The sequence below is a fragment of the Triturus cristatus genome, chromosome 2_2, assembly GCF_964204655.1.
Source record: "Triturus cristatus chromosome 2_2, aTriCri1.1, whole genome shotgun sequence".
NCBI lineage: Eukaryota > Metazoa > Chordata > Amphibia > Caudata > Salamandridae > Triturus > Triturus cristatus.
This window is the reverse complement of record NC_140582.1, coordinates 1,225,619,339-1,225,636,741: the sequence shown is the minus strand read 5'-3', so window position 1 is coordinate 1,225,636,741 and position 17,403 is coordinate 1,225,619,339. Positions and strand designations below refer to the sequence as shown.

Sequence of the window (17,403 nt, the reverse complement as noted above, 5' to 3'; positions counted from 1 at the left end):
AAACTTTTTTAAAGTGGTATTTTCAGAATTGTGACTTAAAATTCCAGTTTACCATTAAAGAGGGTTTTAAATTACAATTCTTTAGACACCAAAATCGACATTCCGACCTGCTCTCAATTAAAACAATGCAAAAAGGGTACCCAATGCTATACTATGAAGAGGTAGGCCTTGTAGAAGTGATAAAATAGTTTAAGAATTTTTCACTACCAGGATATGTAAACGTTTAAAGTACATATCCAACTTTTTACATACACCACACCCTGCCCTATGGGCTGTTTAGAGCCTACCCTGTGGGTGACTTATATATATTTAAAAGGAGGGCTTATCACCAAGATGATCGTTTGTCCATGAAGCTCCAGAGTCACAGCAATCCTGCCACAGCCCTTCCCCTGCTCACCGAAGTCCCCGCGGCGGTGTTCAACTTGAGCGATGCCTCCCGACTCGCGGAGGACCCAGAGGGATTAAATGGTGGACAGGGCACTCATACGGTGATACGGTGGCATGCACAATCGGCAGCCTGATGCGGCACTCGTCAGCCCCGTGGTGACAGGGGTTGCGAGCGAGCCCGAGGGTGGGGTTGCTGAAGTGCAGCGCCGCTGCGCTACACTCGAGGCTGGGGCTGTATCTTGGCCCCGAAACAATGTGAAATATGGCACGCCAAATTAACTGGACTGCCGATCTAAAAAATGGGCTGCGTCGGTGAGTGCCTGAGTTTTTAACTGTTACTGCTGATCCTTGCCTCGGCCCAGCTGGACCTAAGACCAACGCTACATACAATAATTGGGAGCTGCGGTGATGAGGCATATCTAACGGTGGGCCCTCTCCTCCGATGATCTTGATCGTCAATTCCATATTTTGCTCTGGGTGTAGCCTGATCGTAACATTTATCACCGCTGTGACCTACTGTGACCACTCCCAACCACCATCTGGGCGGTTTGGGCACCCTGGCAAGTGCAGACTGCTGGGGAGGAACCATTGGTGCTGGCACTGGGGCATGTATTAGCTAAGCTTGCAGGCTGCTACGCAGGATCGCACTATATCGGATCCCTCTTTGGTGCTGGCCCCTGAGGCTACACTCTTTGAAAACTCCGGAGATGCTTATCACCTGTTGTTACCCGCTGATACAGCATACTCCTTTCCCCACTTGCAGTGCTTGTCCTCCTTCACTGAGGTGTAGCACTCTCCCCTGCCAAGCGATGGGGCGCAGTGACCCTTAACAATGCCAGCTCTCATTTGATGCGGCCAGGACGCCTCAGCGTGAGGAGAGTGATGTCCATACACATGGAGACCCTCCCGGGCATGCTGAGTTGGAGCCGCCCAACCGGAGAGCGCCGCGGCCATTATAGCAGAACTGCGGGCCAGTTTTAAGCCATCGATGCATGATTTGTTACATTGACAGCCTGGCTGGAGAGGCCGTGGCCAAGATATTAGAGCGCACGAGCGACTCCTTAAAACGATAGCTGCTATGGTGGAGGATTATGGGGCGCGATCGCACCAGAATCATTTTTGCACAGCTGAAGTGGCGGAACCCACCATCGCGGGCTCCACGGGTGCATATGTGGAGTGACTGCTAGAAGATTTGTTTGGCAGAATGCCTCCTCATCAACATCTACAGTAGAGCGTGCCCATTGATAGCTGGCCCATAGATTGGCTCCTGGTGCCCCTCCATGTTTAATCATCGCCCGGCTCCTCAACTACCATGACGGAGACGCCGCTCTTTGCCTGGCCCAAGGCAAGGGAACTATTCAACGCCAGGGCATGACACTTGCCTTCTTCCCTGATTTCACTCCCCTGGTTCAAGAGGCTCGCTGCAAATTCCTGGACATAATGCAAACATTGCAAAAGGAAAACGTCTGATATGCGATGCTTTACCCGGCGCGGTGCGCATTCACCTAAAAGGCAAGCCCACATTTTTGATTCACCTACTGAAGCGACCAACCTTTGGAGACAGCATCGACCTGGCTCTGTTTCCCCTGCTGGCAGAGGAGCAGCTGTCTCCCCACATTCACTTCCCACAGACCCGTGAACGCTAAACTGCGATGTAACCATCTTTGTATTTAGTTTTTTTTACTTTTCCTCTCTCTACTTATCGCTGAACTGGTTACCACTTTTAATATTAATGGATCGCTGATTGACACTGTGCCCCCATGTTGTATAATGTTGGGCTATTCACCGTATCCTTTTCATATCTCGTTACACTTGGCTGCACATGTTTTCGTCAAACCCACGAGTGTTTTTCTGACGGTCTCCTTCGAGTGTTGCCTCCCACCAAGGAGATCTCCTACTGTTTGATGGGAAAATGTTGGGATTCACCGGATACTGGTTGGTTTGTTATCTGATGTGGGTGGAGGGTATTGGGCGGTTACGTGTTTCATGTCTGATGATTGTTCTACACAGGGCATTGATTACGCTACAGACCGCTTTACGGACCTTCTGTACATTGCTTTACATTCACGCATATATCTATGCTCTTGATGACATTGAAAGCTAAGAGTCCTGGGGCAGTAGAGTTGAAATGTATGTCATGGAATGTCGGAGGGCTGTCCAACCCTCAAAAAGGACGACAGCTGCTATCTTACCTTGCCCGACATGCCGTCCAAGTGGCATTTTTACAAGAGACTCACTATGCCCTTAACTCAACTAATCAGTTTGCATCCAATTGGGGAGGCAGTCATTTCTTCGTGAATTCTAGTACTTACTCTAGAAGGGTGTGCATCCTAGTTCACAAAGCAGTAGAATTGAAGCACATAAAGTAGTTGCGGACCCTGAAGGCTGATACCCACTAGTGACCGGCACTCTGGAGACAGAGATCCTACTCCTTGTGAACAATTATGCCCCCAATGTAGACACACCAGACTTTCCCCCCAGTATATCTACACTCATCTCCCAACTTTCCATTGACACTATTTCAATGGGACGGGATTTCAATCTTACATTGATTGAACCCAACTTTAGACACAACGGGATCTGGGCTGATCACCAAACCCCACTCAGTACAGGCACTCACTGCTCTTTTACAATCCTTTCTCCTCGCGGATGTGAGGCTTACCCAACATTCCCTTGCTAAAGGATTCTCTTTTTACTTAGCCCCGCACAGGACCTGGTCATGTATAGATCATTGGTATCTTTGATCTAACCTTTCACTGAATGTCCTCTCTATTGAGCATCTTCCCTGTACTCTTTCGGGCAACTCGCCTGTGCTTCTGACTCTTACCATTCCCAATGCCGCGCAAGCGCGTACACCCTGGCACTTCCTGGCAGAGGCTTTGCACAACAGTGTGTTCAGAAGTGAGAACAGAGATGCCATAGTGGAGTACTTTCAACTAAACACTGACTCGATATCCAGCTATGCCACAGATGACCTTAGCGGTACCCGTGCCCCTGGCACTGACGGGCTATCTGGCATATTTTATAAACATATAAGCCAATGCTAATTCCTCATCTGTTGGTGGTTTATGCAGAATCTTTAGAGAGTGGATCGTTCCCCCTTACGATGATGGAGGCTGTTATCTCTGCTCCTAAAGCCGGGCAAACCCCCTTACCAATGTGCCTCTTACAGATCCTTACCTTTGCTAAATATATCTCTCCTGGTGGATAAAATAATAACCCTATTTCAAACTGGGTTTGTTACAAGTAGATTCACATCCGTAAATCTTTGCACGGCCTTTGAATTCATTAATCAAATTACTCCTGAACTTCCTGCTGCAGCGATATTACTCGACTCTGAAAAAGCATTTAACTCCCTGGAATGGTCCTTCCTATATGCCACATTATGCAAAATGGGTATCCCCAAAACTTTCTCTGATCTTATTTGCCTCTTATATACGAATCCAGTGGCTCGGCTCTATGTAGATGGCAGACTCACAGATCAGTTTACGCTATTGCGGGTAACCAGACAGGGCTGTCCTTTGTCACCATTACTGTTTATTATCGCTAGTGACCCCCTTGGGCATCTAGAGGAGCGCCATTTACAATGGGGACGTAGATTTCTCTGAGGCCCCCTATTGGCTTCACTATATGCAGACAACGTTCTGCTATTTGTCAGGGACTCCGAAACGACCCTCCCTCTACTCCTCCACAAAATTGTACAGTTTGGATATTTTCTGGCCTAGTTATAAATTGGACCAAATCCGAAATATTTCAACTAACAGACGCTACGGCCCCTTTTATTCTCTATTTCCACTTGCGCTGGTGTAATGTTCCACCCACCCACCCCCACATCCCTCCCCCGGGTACCTGGGCATTGTTTTGCACCTAAATGCAGCGGAAATTATTCGGCTCAATTTTAGGTCTGCAATTGATTGATTATCAGCCCAAAATGACCGGTGGATCACACTTCCCCTGTTAATTGCCAGAAGAATTGACATCCTTAAAATGGTGGTACTCTCATACTTCGCCCAGCGTGGAGGATGAACGCATGGTTCCTCCAGGACATAGACTTTAAGAAAACTGTGGAGACAGAGCTCCAACAGTATATATTCACCAACCATAGCTCTCTCTCCTCCCTGGGTACCTTATGGGAAGCAGGCAAAGCCACTATCTGTGGCTTCGCCAAAGGCCAGCTCAAACTCAAATGCCTATCCCATGAATCCCAAATTACCCTCTTAGAGGCCCAGGCAACTCTCCTTGAGAAACGTACGCCTGGAAGACGAGACGACACACAGGAGAGGCAACTTGCGCATTTGAAAGATGAAATCAAACAAATCTGCATGGAAGCCGCTAAACTACTATGGAGATCCTCCGTAGCTAGGGTGTATGGCTGGGGGATAAAAACTGGAAAATCCTACATAGATTGGATGCATACCCTATGGCCAATCGCATTATCCCAGAGATTAAAGACCTGGAAGACCTCGTCCATCGCTCACCCCCAGCAATGGCCCAGGTCTTTGCCACTTATTATTGTAAACTCTACTCAGCGCTCTGTAACTTCAGATCAGAGCTGATCAGCCTAGAGCACCTCCACCTTCCTCCCCTCAGTACGGCTGAAACAGCTGAGCTTGACCTTCCTATCACCCAGGAAGAAATGAATGACGCCATATCGCGCACCACATCAGGCAAAACCCAAGGCCCCACTGGTCTCCCGTACTATGCTGCCCTCCGAGAGATGCTCGTTCCGCATCTCTCTGACTTATACGCCGAAGCCGTTGAGAAAGGCTTGTTTCCACCAGAAACAGATGCCGCTACCATTGTTGTCATCCCTAAAACACAACCTCCCTCACCAAACTGTGCCGATTATCGCCCAATCTCTCTCATAAACACAGAGGTCAAAATATTTTCCTTGGTCGTAGCCCACCGATTGATGCCCTACCTTACCAATTTGGTCCACCTTGACCAATGCAGATTTATGCCATCTCGAGGGACCAGGCACTACCTCAGGTGCCATCATCTGGACCTAGCAAATCGCTAATCATTAAGCCCCTATTTAGCACTTCTCCTCATTGATTATGAGAAGGTCTTCAATTCAGTAGACTGGCAGTATCTGGAAGATGGATTGGTCAAGATGGGTTTGGGCCAAAACCTCTGCAACCTGGTTAAGGTATTATATTCCCGGCCGCAAGCATGAGTGCTCGTCATCGGGGCACTATCGGAGGTGTTACCCATTAGGAGAGGAACGAGACAGGGTTGTCCCCTCTCATCTCTCCTCTTCGCTCCAGCGATGGAGCCCCTGACATGCCTTATACGGGCCGATGACTGAATTCAGGGATGGAAATGGCCAAACTCAGAAGAAGATAAAATCGCCTTATACGCAGATGATGTCTTACTCTTTCTCGCAGAAGCGGCTCAAGCTGCCTACGGGCATTGCACACCTTTGGACAGGTCTCTGGCCTACAACTAAACCCCAGTAAGTCCGTCCTGGTCCCCTACACATGTCAAGATACTGCTTCTGCTGGCAATCCACGATACCTATCAGACGGCAATCATCTAAATACTTGGGAATCTGGGTGGCCTTGCTCCCTGACCCAGTCTGGTCACTCAACATTACCCCGCTAGTGAAGAGAGCCAGAAACGATCTCCGCAAATGGCAGACATTGCCGCTCAATCCCCTAGGGAGGGTTTCCCTCTTCAAAATGATGATTATTCAATGATTCAAAATACCCCATTCCATTTCCCGTAGACCTGACAGGCTGGCCACTAAATTCCTTTGGGGTGGACAAAGACCTCATGTGGCCCTGTTCCAGTGCTGGATTCCACCCTTCCATGGAGGCATGGGTATGACCAATCTATAACTGTACTCCCTGGCAACTCGCCTGCTTACGCTGTATGATTGGTTTAATGAAGGCTGGTCTGACCCGGCGTACAGAGTCAAAATGAGCGACCTGGGCCTACCCAAGATCCAGGCAATGATGTACGGGGGGCCTATCTCCAGAATTCTACCTGTAGTGACACAAGTAGTTCTCTTGGCTTGGCGCACTTCCTTGCGCCACCCCTAGTGGACAAACAAATTGACCCAATACACACCGCTCTGGCAGGGCACCTGGCTCGGGGAGGTTAGCGGACTGGAGGGGTTCCGGGCTTGGGACCTCATTGGTATCTCACAGCTTGGAGATGTATAAACCGGCGACCACATGCATACTTTTCAGGACTAGCAGGCTCGATACTCCCTGCATTCCTCGCAATTCTAAAGATAACTGCAACTGCTCCATGCCCTCCACATACACTTACCAAATGGCACATCATTGCCAGAATACAGCCCCCCTGCGGCACAAAACCATGACAGGAAACCTGGGAAAAGGAGGAATCTCACGGATTTACTGCTCCCTAACTAACAACGCTCCAAATACACTGGACCGACTTAGGAACCAATGGGAGGGATGGGTGGGGCCCCTTGAGGAGGAAGATTGGAGGGACGTACTGATGGCGCCTAAGACAGTTAACACCTCAGCCAGGCTCCGCCTAGCCAACTGTACTATCGGCATGCCGCCTACTTAACCGCACAACGCCTTCATAGTGCGGGCCGGAAACCAGCTGCATCATGTACTCACTGTGAACAAGACCACACAGACGTCTTCCACATGGTATGGGCGTGCCCCCTCATTGGCAAATACTGGGACTAAAGGGAACTCACAGAGGTCCTGGGTTTGGAGGTCCCACACAATCCACTGAACTTGCTCCTGGGACGGTTCCAGAACTGTTAAACTATTCCTTACTACAGCCGTAGTAGCGGCTAAGAGAGACATTACTGCCAGCTGGAAAAACTCTATCCCACCTGGTGTATCGAGATGGCACGGAGGGGTGGACTGGTGCGCAGTACAAGAAAAGTCTATGTATAAAGCCAGAGGATTCCCGGCTAAACACTGCAAGGTTTGGGGCAAATGGTTTGGTCAGATGGAATAAAAGCGCTTCACTTCCTGGACTATACGTTTTGTGTGGGACCTTATGAGATCACGTACTGCAAAGTGTACACTTTCCGTAAATATATTGTGATAATGTCTTACAACTACTGTAATAGGCTGTACTTGACGACTGCTGGTATTGTCTTGTTTAAAAAAACAATAAAATTGATTATCAAAAAAAAAATGGTGGTACTCCCTGGCTTCTTATATCTTTTCCTCAACATTCCCATTCCACTTACCTCTACATTTGATACGCTGCGGGGCATGCTTACTAGACTAGTCTGGGCCTGTGGGCAGCCATGCATCCGTTGGCAGACACTGACAATGCCCTATCAGCGCGGGGGATTTTTCGTCCCGGACTTTTATTAGTATTATTTAGCGGTGCAGGGACAATTTCCGTACTATTGGTACCACCCAGACACAAGATTGCAATATCTCAAACCGGAGTGGTCACAGGTTCACCCACATTCCCTCTGCGCTATTATACCACAGGGACTGTGTAGACACTTCAGACGACCTACTGGGCTTGGACTGAACCACATCGCATCTGAATGCTGACCTCCTCTACTCCCTACATACACCGCTTTTGGACAGCCCACGGCTGGCCCCGACTATGGAAACATTAACCAAGAGAACCCTAACCCAATGTAGGACGCACACTTTAGGCGACCTATTCCGTAACTCCCAGCTGCGCTCCGCTGCGGATCTTGCAGAAGACCATGATGTGTCCCATATGGACAGGTTTCTCCTACACAGGACACGTGCCTCCATGACTGCGCAACTGGAGCCTCTGGGCAGCGCCGGCGGATTTCCCCCACTCTCACATGTCATTAGATCCTCCGATAGCGTCCACTTAATCTCGCGATCTCATTTGGCCCTTACACTCCAGCCGCTGGTGGGGAAGGTGGGTGAGTGGTATGGGAAGGGGATCTTGGGCACCCTCTGCCAGATGAGACTGGGCCTACAGCTGTGAACAAATCTGGTTAATCTCTTGCAAAGCCCTAAAAACATCTGGCAGTCACTTCGCTCTTACTTACTATTTCATCCCGAGCACACACAGAGGGAATGTATGACGGTTTTTGAATATGCTGGCTGGTATACATGCATGTCCATGGTAATGGTGTGATGTTTTCTTTTTCATCCCAAGCTGTGAAGTGCTAAGTTTGTACTGTACGATGTGGCGATCTTGCTTGGACTGGCACTCTTCCCGTGAGCCATGACACTTGACATACTCTCACCTTTCGATTCTAACCGAAAAGCCCCTCTACTGACCATGATCTGGTTTGTACTTAGAAGGATGCTACCACTGTCGCTCTAATATGTCATTCTGGATATCTCTGTGTGATTTTTCTTTATTTTCTCTTTCTCACTTTTGTTAATCCTTTCATGTTATTGTTTGGAAAATATAATAACTATTTTTTTAAAAAATATGTATATATTTAAAAGGCAGGTGTAGGCCTGGCAGAAGGATCATGTTGCCAGGTCGAAATGGCAGTTTTAAACTGCATACACAGGCTGCAAGGGCATGCCTGAGACATGGTTGAAATGGATTCTTAAGTGGGTGGCACATCAGTGTTGCAGGCCCCCTAGTAGCATTTAATTTAACAGCCCTGGGTAATGCAGGGTCAATTTACTAGGAATTATAAGTAAATTAAATGTGCCAAATGGGTATACGGCAAGGTTACCATGTCTTAGCGAGTGAGCACACACACTTTTGCACTGGTTAGCAGTGTAAAGTGCACAGAGTCCTAAGGCAAACAAAATAATAGGAATAATGCAAAACAGATGAAACTTGTTGAAAATTGATAAATAGAGCGATGAAACAAAGACAAGATTTGTGTTCTGAAAGGCCAACCAATGGAGAGTCTTCAAATGTGATGTGTATGACTGGAGCAGAGAAGAACCAATCGAATTGCTTGATTTTGATTGTAAGAAGTGAAATTAATACCAAAATAAAGAGTATTTCAATAATTCAATCTGTGACAAACCAAGGCCTTGGTGGTAGTGTGGTTTGTGTCAAAAGATGGAAGAGGAAGAAGGATACTAGGGCCCAGATTGACAGAACCTTCACTCAACACAGCTCAGAACCCAATGTTTCTTCAACATAGAAGTACACAAGGAACAACTGTGCACACAAAAAGACATCAAGCTTAACACCCAGGGGCATATTTACAAGGTGCTAGCGCCACTGGAGAATCATTTTTATTGACGCTCCAGTGGTGCTCTATGCAATTCCAAATTTACAAGGCCACGCTAAGCCACTATGCATGGCTTAACACAGCCTTATAAATAACGCCCTCTGCAATGCAGTTTTCTGCAGCAAAGCGGTGTTCAATGGGTTCCCAGCAACGCCCAAGGCTTTTTGACACTGCTCCAGATTTACAAGGATTTGTAAATCTGAGGTAGCACCAAAAACTAACGCCTTTCAAAAGGAAGCATTAATGTGGCGCAACGAGGAGAAATACTTTTCTTTCTCCTCGTTTTTTGTTCTTTCTATACGTGCTGAATTCTGTAGCACACACACTAGGAGCAAAACACCATTAATGATCGTTTTGCTGCAGAAAGGTGTCCCTTCCTGCACAAACACAATAATTCCTGCAATGCAGGCACCCTTACACCATGGTGCAAGGGTACCTGCCGTTGGCGCTAGGCAGCTTTCTTCGCGCCTGCACAGGGTTGAGCACAGGCAGGCACCATTTTCATGTAAATATGCCTCCTGCACTCTTCATCCGGTGGTGCAACATCTCAAATCACATGGCTAGAAAGTAGAATGCCAAACTGAGGGCTGGCCAGCAGTGGCAAGAATGACAGTCTTTTTAGCCAATGATAGCTCAGCAGAGATGTATGAAGATAGGCATTGTTGTAGCTTGAAGTTGCCAGAAGGACCATTTAATGTACAGATTACTAGAGTTTCGCCTTCATAACAGAAAAAATAAAAACTGAAAGGCCGAACAAGAGAGACAAGAAGCTTCAAGATATAGCAGAGCATCGTGGAAAATTAAAATAAGGAGAAAAGAAGGGGCCTAGAGTCAGCAGTGGTGCCTTCATTAGGGTGGAAGAGCATCGCCCACCCAGCTGCCAGCGTAGCAAACATGAAAAATAATATGGTAATAAGATCATTTTGCTACCATTTTATTTTTCAGTGCAGATGGCCAGCCTGACCCAAATGTTGGGGAGGGGCCATTACTGCTGACTGGCAGCAGGGGAGGAGGAGTGTGCACACTTAAAGTTTAAAGTACACATGCCATTTTGGCTGGTTGTCTTTCCACTGCCAGCCCGACATGCGCACTTTAAAGCTCTCCAACCAGAGCTATCTTAGGCAGCTCAGTGGAGGGCAGGCACAGGCCTCCAATGCATGTAGGGGCACTGAGCCAGCCCACTCCAACAAATCCAGGTGCTTCTCTTGTGCTGCTTAACAGTATGAGAGCATGGATTGGTTTGGAGAATTGGCTCAGAGACCCCTTTCATCCTTTTTTCCACAGACTGCGTGACCGGAGGGAGAGGAGTAGGTAAGTATGGTTTTTAAAATTAATATATTGTTTTATTTCCTCTTACACACTGCCAGGCAGTGTGAACATCTTGTGCTGCCTTCGGCTGAAACTCCAGAGCTCTTACTCGAGGCCCCTTAAAAAAATCACTGTGCCTCATTTACACATATTTGGCACACTGCAGCGCAGCAGGCCTTCCTGCTGCGCTGCCGTGCGTCAAAAGAAAATGGCAGGAATGCGCCATATCTACAAGATACACCACATTCCTGTTTTTCCCCCTACGCTGGTTCACAATGGGCTGCCAGGCACCCTTGCGTAAGGATGTCTGCTTTGTAGGGGTGATTGTTTTTGTGCAGGAAAGAACATCTTCCTGCACAAAAACAATCACGAGAGTTGCTTTCCTATTTCTATGTGTGCTGAATGCAGCACACATAGAAAAAGAAAAAACTAGGAGAAATAAAGGTATTTCTCCTCATTGCATCTCACTTACGCCTCCCCTGCAAGAATCTGACACATTCCCAGGTTTAGGAAAGGTTCCATGAGTGATGCGTTTGAACACCCACTGCAACACCCAAGGATCGCCCCTTTCACGCAGAGTAATGCATGAACCACTGCAGAACCGACCTCAAATGGCAGCTCTAATTAATTCCTTCATCAAAAGGGAAAAGTCAACATTGTCAATGCCTCTCCCAGGCACATTATCAGGACACGGACAATGTGGACATCAGAAGCTGAGTGGAGGTCAACTGAAACTAAGCGCCTGATATAGATCTTGACGGGACTCCCATCGTCCCACCGTGGCGGTGGTTACAAGTACTGCATCGAGCTGATAGAGTCCCATCCATGGTATTTACATGTAGGCTGGCTGTACCGGCATATGCATCGACAAACTGTTTACCATTGCTGAAGCGGGTTTGCGCTGAGCCGAGTGAGATTTCCCCGTTGTGCTGGCAATGTACTAGTGGATATATCCTGATGAAGTGAGTACCTGGTGGAGTGGAGACTTGTAAGAATCCCTTTTATAATGTGTCACAACACATATAGGTTGTGTTTGGTTTAAAAAATATACATAGGTAATGTGTCATTGCCCTTTTTGTACACATAGCATAGCACACACACAACGTACACACACTATTGAATGTACACCCACATGCACCAGAAGCACAACACCCACAACCACCACAACAAAAATAATAATTATCAGTTTCAAAACAGGTGTGTGTATTTTACATTGATAAGTTGCAAATTGAACACTAATGCATTACACAAAAGAAAAAAATTGCATGTAAGGGCAATGTGAAAATACAAGAGGCTACAGCAAATGTTAACACACTATTCAACGTAAGATGTGTAATCAACCTACCTTTGATCACCGGCGAAAACGGAGTTGATTAGGGTTGTGGTAAAGTTGTAGCAGCAAAGGATGGACCTGGACAATGGCGTTCAAGATGGAAACAGAAGTGGGAAACTGACAAAAAGGTAAGTCACTACCTCATTTCCTTCAATTCCACCAACTCAAGTGTGGAGGCAACCCCTCCACAGTAGTCCTGACGGAAAGACACATTGTGATAGGCTTGGGGATAATGCTGGGTGGACTCCCTCCGACTGGTGCTTTTGCCTATGATTCCGTTGATGCGGGAGGGAAATTCTGGCCGAGTCAGCGGCACTGGGACGGTCTTTTGTCCATAGATTCACCAATATCTAAAGCGAGCGAGCGGACTGCCAGTTAGGTGGACGGTGAAACCGTTGGAAAAGTGACGGCAGGGCCAGATGTGCCAAGATCTAAATCAGACCCTAAATCATAGCAGACCGGGCATCGCTATTAGGACTAAAACCACCGGAGCATCCGCCAAGATTCAAGAAAGTTAGAAAGGAACAAAAAGCTTTCAGAACATCAGGAAAAAGAGTGAATGGGTGGTAGTCTGAGGAAAGAGAAGGACTAGTGAAAGGCTTCTTCAAGAGAGGAAGAACTTGGCTGCCTTAAACAAAATCAGATAGCAGCTAGTTGAAGAGATGAATTAAAAAAATGTGACAATGCAGAGGACAGAATATCCTTTAAGAATAATAGAAATCTGACAGGAACAGGTTCCAGAGAAATTCCCTATTTATATGCCTCAAGCAAAGCACTTAGGCCCAGACTTTTCAATCTTTCACATAATGCAAAGTAGTAAGACACATTGGTGTGCTGTGCTGCATGAAAGGGAGGGGCCCAGAAAGCACCATATTTCTAACCCCGCGCGGCATACTCTGCTCCGCCAGCAGAGTTTGCGGAGTTTTACCAACTCCACGCTCTAACTCCGCGCTCTGCTGGGAATGTGAAGTCAAAGCAAAACTCTGACTCCGTGGCAGAGCAGAGTATGTCCCTCAGCCCCTGTGCCACAGGGCCCAAAGAAAAGGGTAAAAAAAACACTTACCGTCTCTCTTGCGTCTGCGGGCCTCCCTCCTCCTCGCCGTGGTGTCTCCTCATTGTCACCGTCCTCCTCCACATTGTCAGTCGCTACCCCCCTTTTTTATGTCTTGCGTGAACTGACACACAAGACATAAAAATGTAGTGGGTTGCGACCAGCAACGAGGAGGAGGACGGCGCCAACAAGGAGACACCACAGTGAGGAGGAGGACGGCCCACAGACGCAAAAGAAAAGGTAAGTGTTTTTTTAACCGTTTAAAAAAAAAATCGTGGGACTGGGGCAGGGCGGAGTTCTACAGAGTTTTTTTTAACTCCTTAGAACTCCGCAGAGCGCCACTCCGCATACTGCGCCCAGGCTTACATATTTCACAAAAATTGCTGTCCAGCGCAATCACTTGCACTCTGGCATCATGGTGCGCGAGTGCCTGCATTGCAGCCAGGATTGTTTTTGTGCAGGAGGGGGCACCTTCCTGCACCAAAACAATCCTCTGAGTCGTTTTCCTCTTTCTAAATGTGCTGCAGAATGTAGAACACTTTGGGCCAGATATAAATAGAATTGCGCTACCCTTGTGTCACATATAGTATCACAAGGGCAATGCAATACACAAGTCAGATTTAACAAGCAACCAAAGCCACCTTGCATGGGCCTGCTTTGCTTGGTAAATCTGGAGTAGCGCTAGTCGCTGCCTTGTGTAACTCTCCCTTGTGAAGGTGTTCCATAGGTGGAGCGTGGGTTTTCCCATGCATCCACCCATGAAATTTAGCAGATTCATAGATTTACCAGGACTGAAAAAGCTGAGAATACATCAAAATGCTACGCCTTCCCAGGGAAAGCGCAACAAGGTGAAATATCTTTATTCCTACTCGTAGTTTCCTCTTTCTAATTGTGCTGTTTTGTGCAGGAATGTGCCATATATTGCTAAATAAGGCACATTCCTGCCCTCTCCCTTTCACACAGTGCAGCGCATCAAGTTGTCTTGCTGCATTGTGCGAAAGAGTAATCAAATGTGCCTTAGAAAGAGCAAACAACGAGGAGAAATAACAATGTTTCACGTCATTAACAGCCAAAAACAGACATTTTTTTTATTGTTCATGTTAAGTATTTGATTATTGTGCAAATGAGAGTAGTTCATATCCCCTTATAGAGAGGAGACCGTGGAAGGTGGAATGTCACACCAGAATGGCCACCTAAGAGGCTGAATAGAAATAGGACAAGCCATGCCCTCAGGAGCAAGTGCGTGTCCATTACATAGCTCCACATGCGAGTAGTCAGCAACCCTACATTAATTCAAGTAGTGTACACACATCAGTGTCATCCAATCTATCTACCTGAATACTAACAACACAGTGTAAAAGGTTGCAAAGAAGTAAGGACATTGCCTAGTATATCATAGAGGGACTAACCCACCTTCTAGGTATCAGGAGTGCCCCCCTTGGTTGCCACAAAGAAGACATCTAGGTGTAAAATCCTGAATCTCTAGAGTGTGGCTGCAACAAATACACACATACAACAGGGCAGCTCTCAGGGGAGGCAGGATTTACAATTTCATTTTATTGTGTGGTTGGGTATGTGGGTGTTTGCTAAGCATGTTTTCCTGTGAACATATATATAATCCCGGTGTCTGTGTATTAATATGAATATGTGTGTGTTCATGTGTGTGTTTGTGTGTGTGCATGTGTATGCGTGTGTGTGTGTGTGTGTGTGCACGCATGGGTGCACACTGCACACGCAGACGTTTCTGCTTGTGAAACTGTGAATGGGCTCTGTGTCTGCATTGATGATAAGATGCATAACTATATACAATGGTGTGGAGATGTATTACGTATGTGTTAGTATGTATAAACGTAGGTATATGTGTGTGAGTGTGCATGAGATTACATATGTATGCCTCCATGCTTGGTACAATGCATCATTATGTTCAGATACTTTTCAAAAATTATTTTTAGCCGCTTTGTACGTTTGGTGAATGTGTGTTACTCACGCGTCTGGGTCCCGCGGTAGGAGTAAGGAAAGCCGCTGACACATTCTGAATCAGATTGGACCACTGTTGGTAAGTCAGAGGTACTCCCCTTCAGATAGCAAGAAAACCTAGAAAAATGGATAAACACAAGAACTCACTATCATTACATGGGGCAGGAGGGAGGTGACTATAGAAATATACCAAGACCCGCTGTCACCGCATGGGCAGGAGGCTGTGAATACAGAAATACAACAGGACCCGCTGTCACTGAATGGGCAGGAGGCAGTGACCATTGAAATACAACAGGAACCACTGTCACTGAATGGGCAGCAGGCAGTGACCATAGAAATACAACAGGACCCGCTGTCCCTGAATGGGCAGGAGGCAGTGACCATTGAAATACAACAGGACCCGCTGTCACTGAATGGGCAGGAGGCAGTGACCATAGAAATACAACAGGACCCACTGTCCCTGAATGGGCAGGAGGCAGTGACCATTGAAATACAACCGGACCCGCTGTCACTGAATGGGCAGGAGGCTGTGAATACAGAAATACAACAGGACCCGCTGTCACTGAATGGGCAGGAGGCAGTGACCATTGAAATACAACAGGACCCGCTGTCACTGAATGGGCAGGAGGCAGTGACCATTGAAATACAACCGGACCCGCTGTCACTGAATGGGCAGGAGGCAGTGACCATAGAAATACAACAGGACCCGCTGTCCCTGAATGGGCAGGAGGCAGGTGTCTAAAGAAATACAACAGGACCCACTGTTACTGCACTGGCAAGAGGCTGTAACTACAGAAATACAACAGGGTCCACTGTTACTGCATGGGCAGGAGGCAGGTGACTACAAAAGTACAACGGAACCCACTGTCACTGCATGGGGCAGGAGACAGGTGCCTGTAGGAAATACAACAGGGCCCACTGTCACTGCATGGGCAGGAGGCTGTAACTACAGAAATACAACAGGACCCGCTGTCACTGAATGGGCAGGAGGCAGTGACCATTGAAATACAACAGGACCCGCTGTCACTGAATGGGCAGGAGGCAGTGACCATTGAAATACAACAGGACCCGCTGTCACTGAATGGGCAGGAGGCAGTGACCATAGAAATACAACACGACACGCTGTCACTGAATGGGCAGGAGGCAGTGACCATTGAAATACAAAAGGACCTGCTGTCACTGAATGGGCAGGAGGCAGTGACCATTGAAATACAACAGGACCCGCTGTCACTGAATGGGCAGGAGGCAGTGACCATAGAAATACAACAAGACCCGCTGTCACTGAATGGGCAGGAGGCAGTGACCATAGAAATACAACAGGACCCGCTGTCACTGAATGGGCAGGAGGCAGTGACCATTGAAATACAACAGGACCCGCTGTCACTGAATGGGCAGGAGGCAGGTGACTAAAGAAATACAACAGGACCCACTGTCACTGAATGGGCAGGAGGCAGTGACCATTGAAATACAACAGGACCCGCTGTCACTGAATGGGCAGGAGGCAGTGACCATAGAAATACAACAGGACCCGCTGTCACTGAATGGGCAGGAGGCAGGTGACTAAAGAAATACAACAGGACCCGCTGTTACTGCACTGGCAGGAGGCAGTGACTATTGAAATACAACAGGACCCACTGTCACTGCATGGGCAGGAGGCTGTAACTACAGAAATACAACAGGGTCCACTGTCACTGCATGGGCAAGAGGCTGTAACTACAGAAATACAACAGGGTCCACTGTCACTGCATGGGCAGGAGGCAGGTGACTACAAAAGTACAACGGAACCCACTGTCACTGCATGGGGCAGGAGACAGGTGCCTGTAGGAAATACAACAGGGCCCACTGTCACTGCATGGGCAGGAGGCTGTAACTACAGAAATACAACAAGACCCGCTGTCACTGAATGGGCAGGAGGCAGTGACCATTAAAATACAACAGGACCCGCTGTCACTGAATGGGCAGGAGGCAGGGACCATTGAAATACAACAGGACCCGCTGTCACTGAATGGGCAGGAGGCAGTGACCATAGAAATACAACAGGACCCGCTGTCACTGAATGGGCAGGAGGCAGTGACCATAGAAATACAACAGGACCCACTGTCACTGAATGGGCAGGAGGCAGTGACCATTGAAATACAACAGGACCCGCTGTCACTGAATGGGCAGGAGGCAGTGACCATTGAAATACAACAGGACCCGCTG

General features: G+C 47.6%; 1 protein-coding gene across 1 annotated transcript in view; it reads right to left on the bottom strand.

Annotated features, from left to right (window-relative positions):
- LOC146863454 (coagulation factor XI-like) overlaps positions 1–16,025 on the bottom strand; it is a 138,712-nt gene extending 122,687 nt beyond the window's left edge. Inside the window, exons 1-2 of the mRNA XM_085643175.1 lie at positions 16,021–16,025; positions 15,212–15,318 (exon numbers count right to left, since the gene is read on the bottom strand). Coding sequence (XP_085499301.1) covers positions 15,212–15,318; positions 16,021–16,025 — 112 coding nt within the window. The remainder of the gene's footprint in view (positions 1–15,211; positions 15,319–16,020) is intronic.
- Between the last annotated feature and the right edge of the window lie 1,378 nt (positions 16,026–17,403).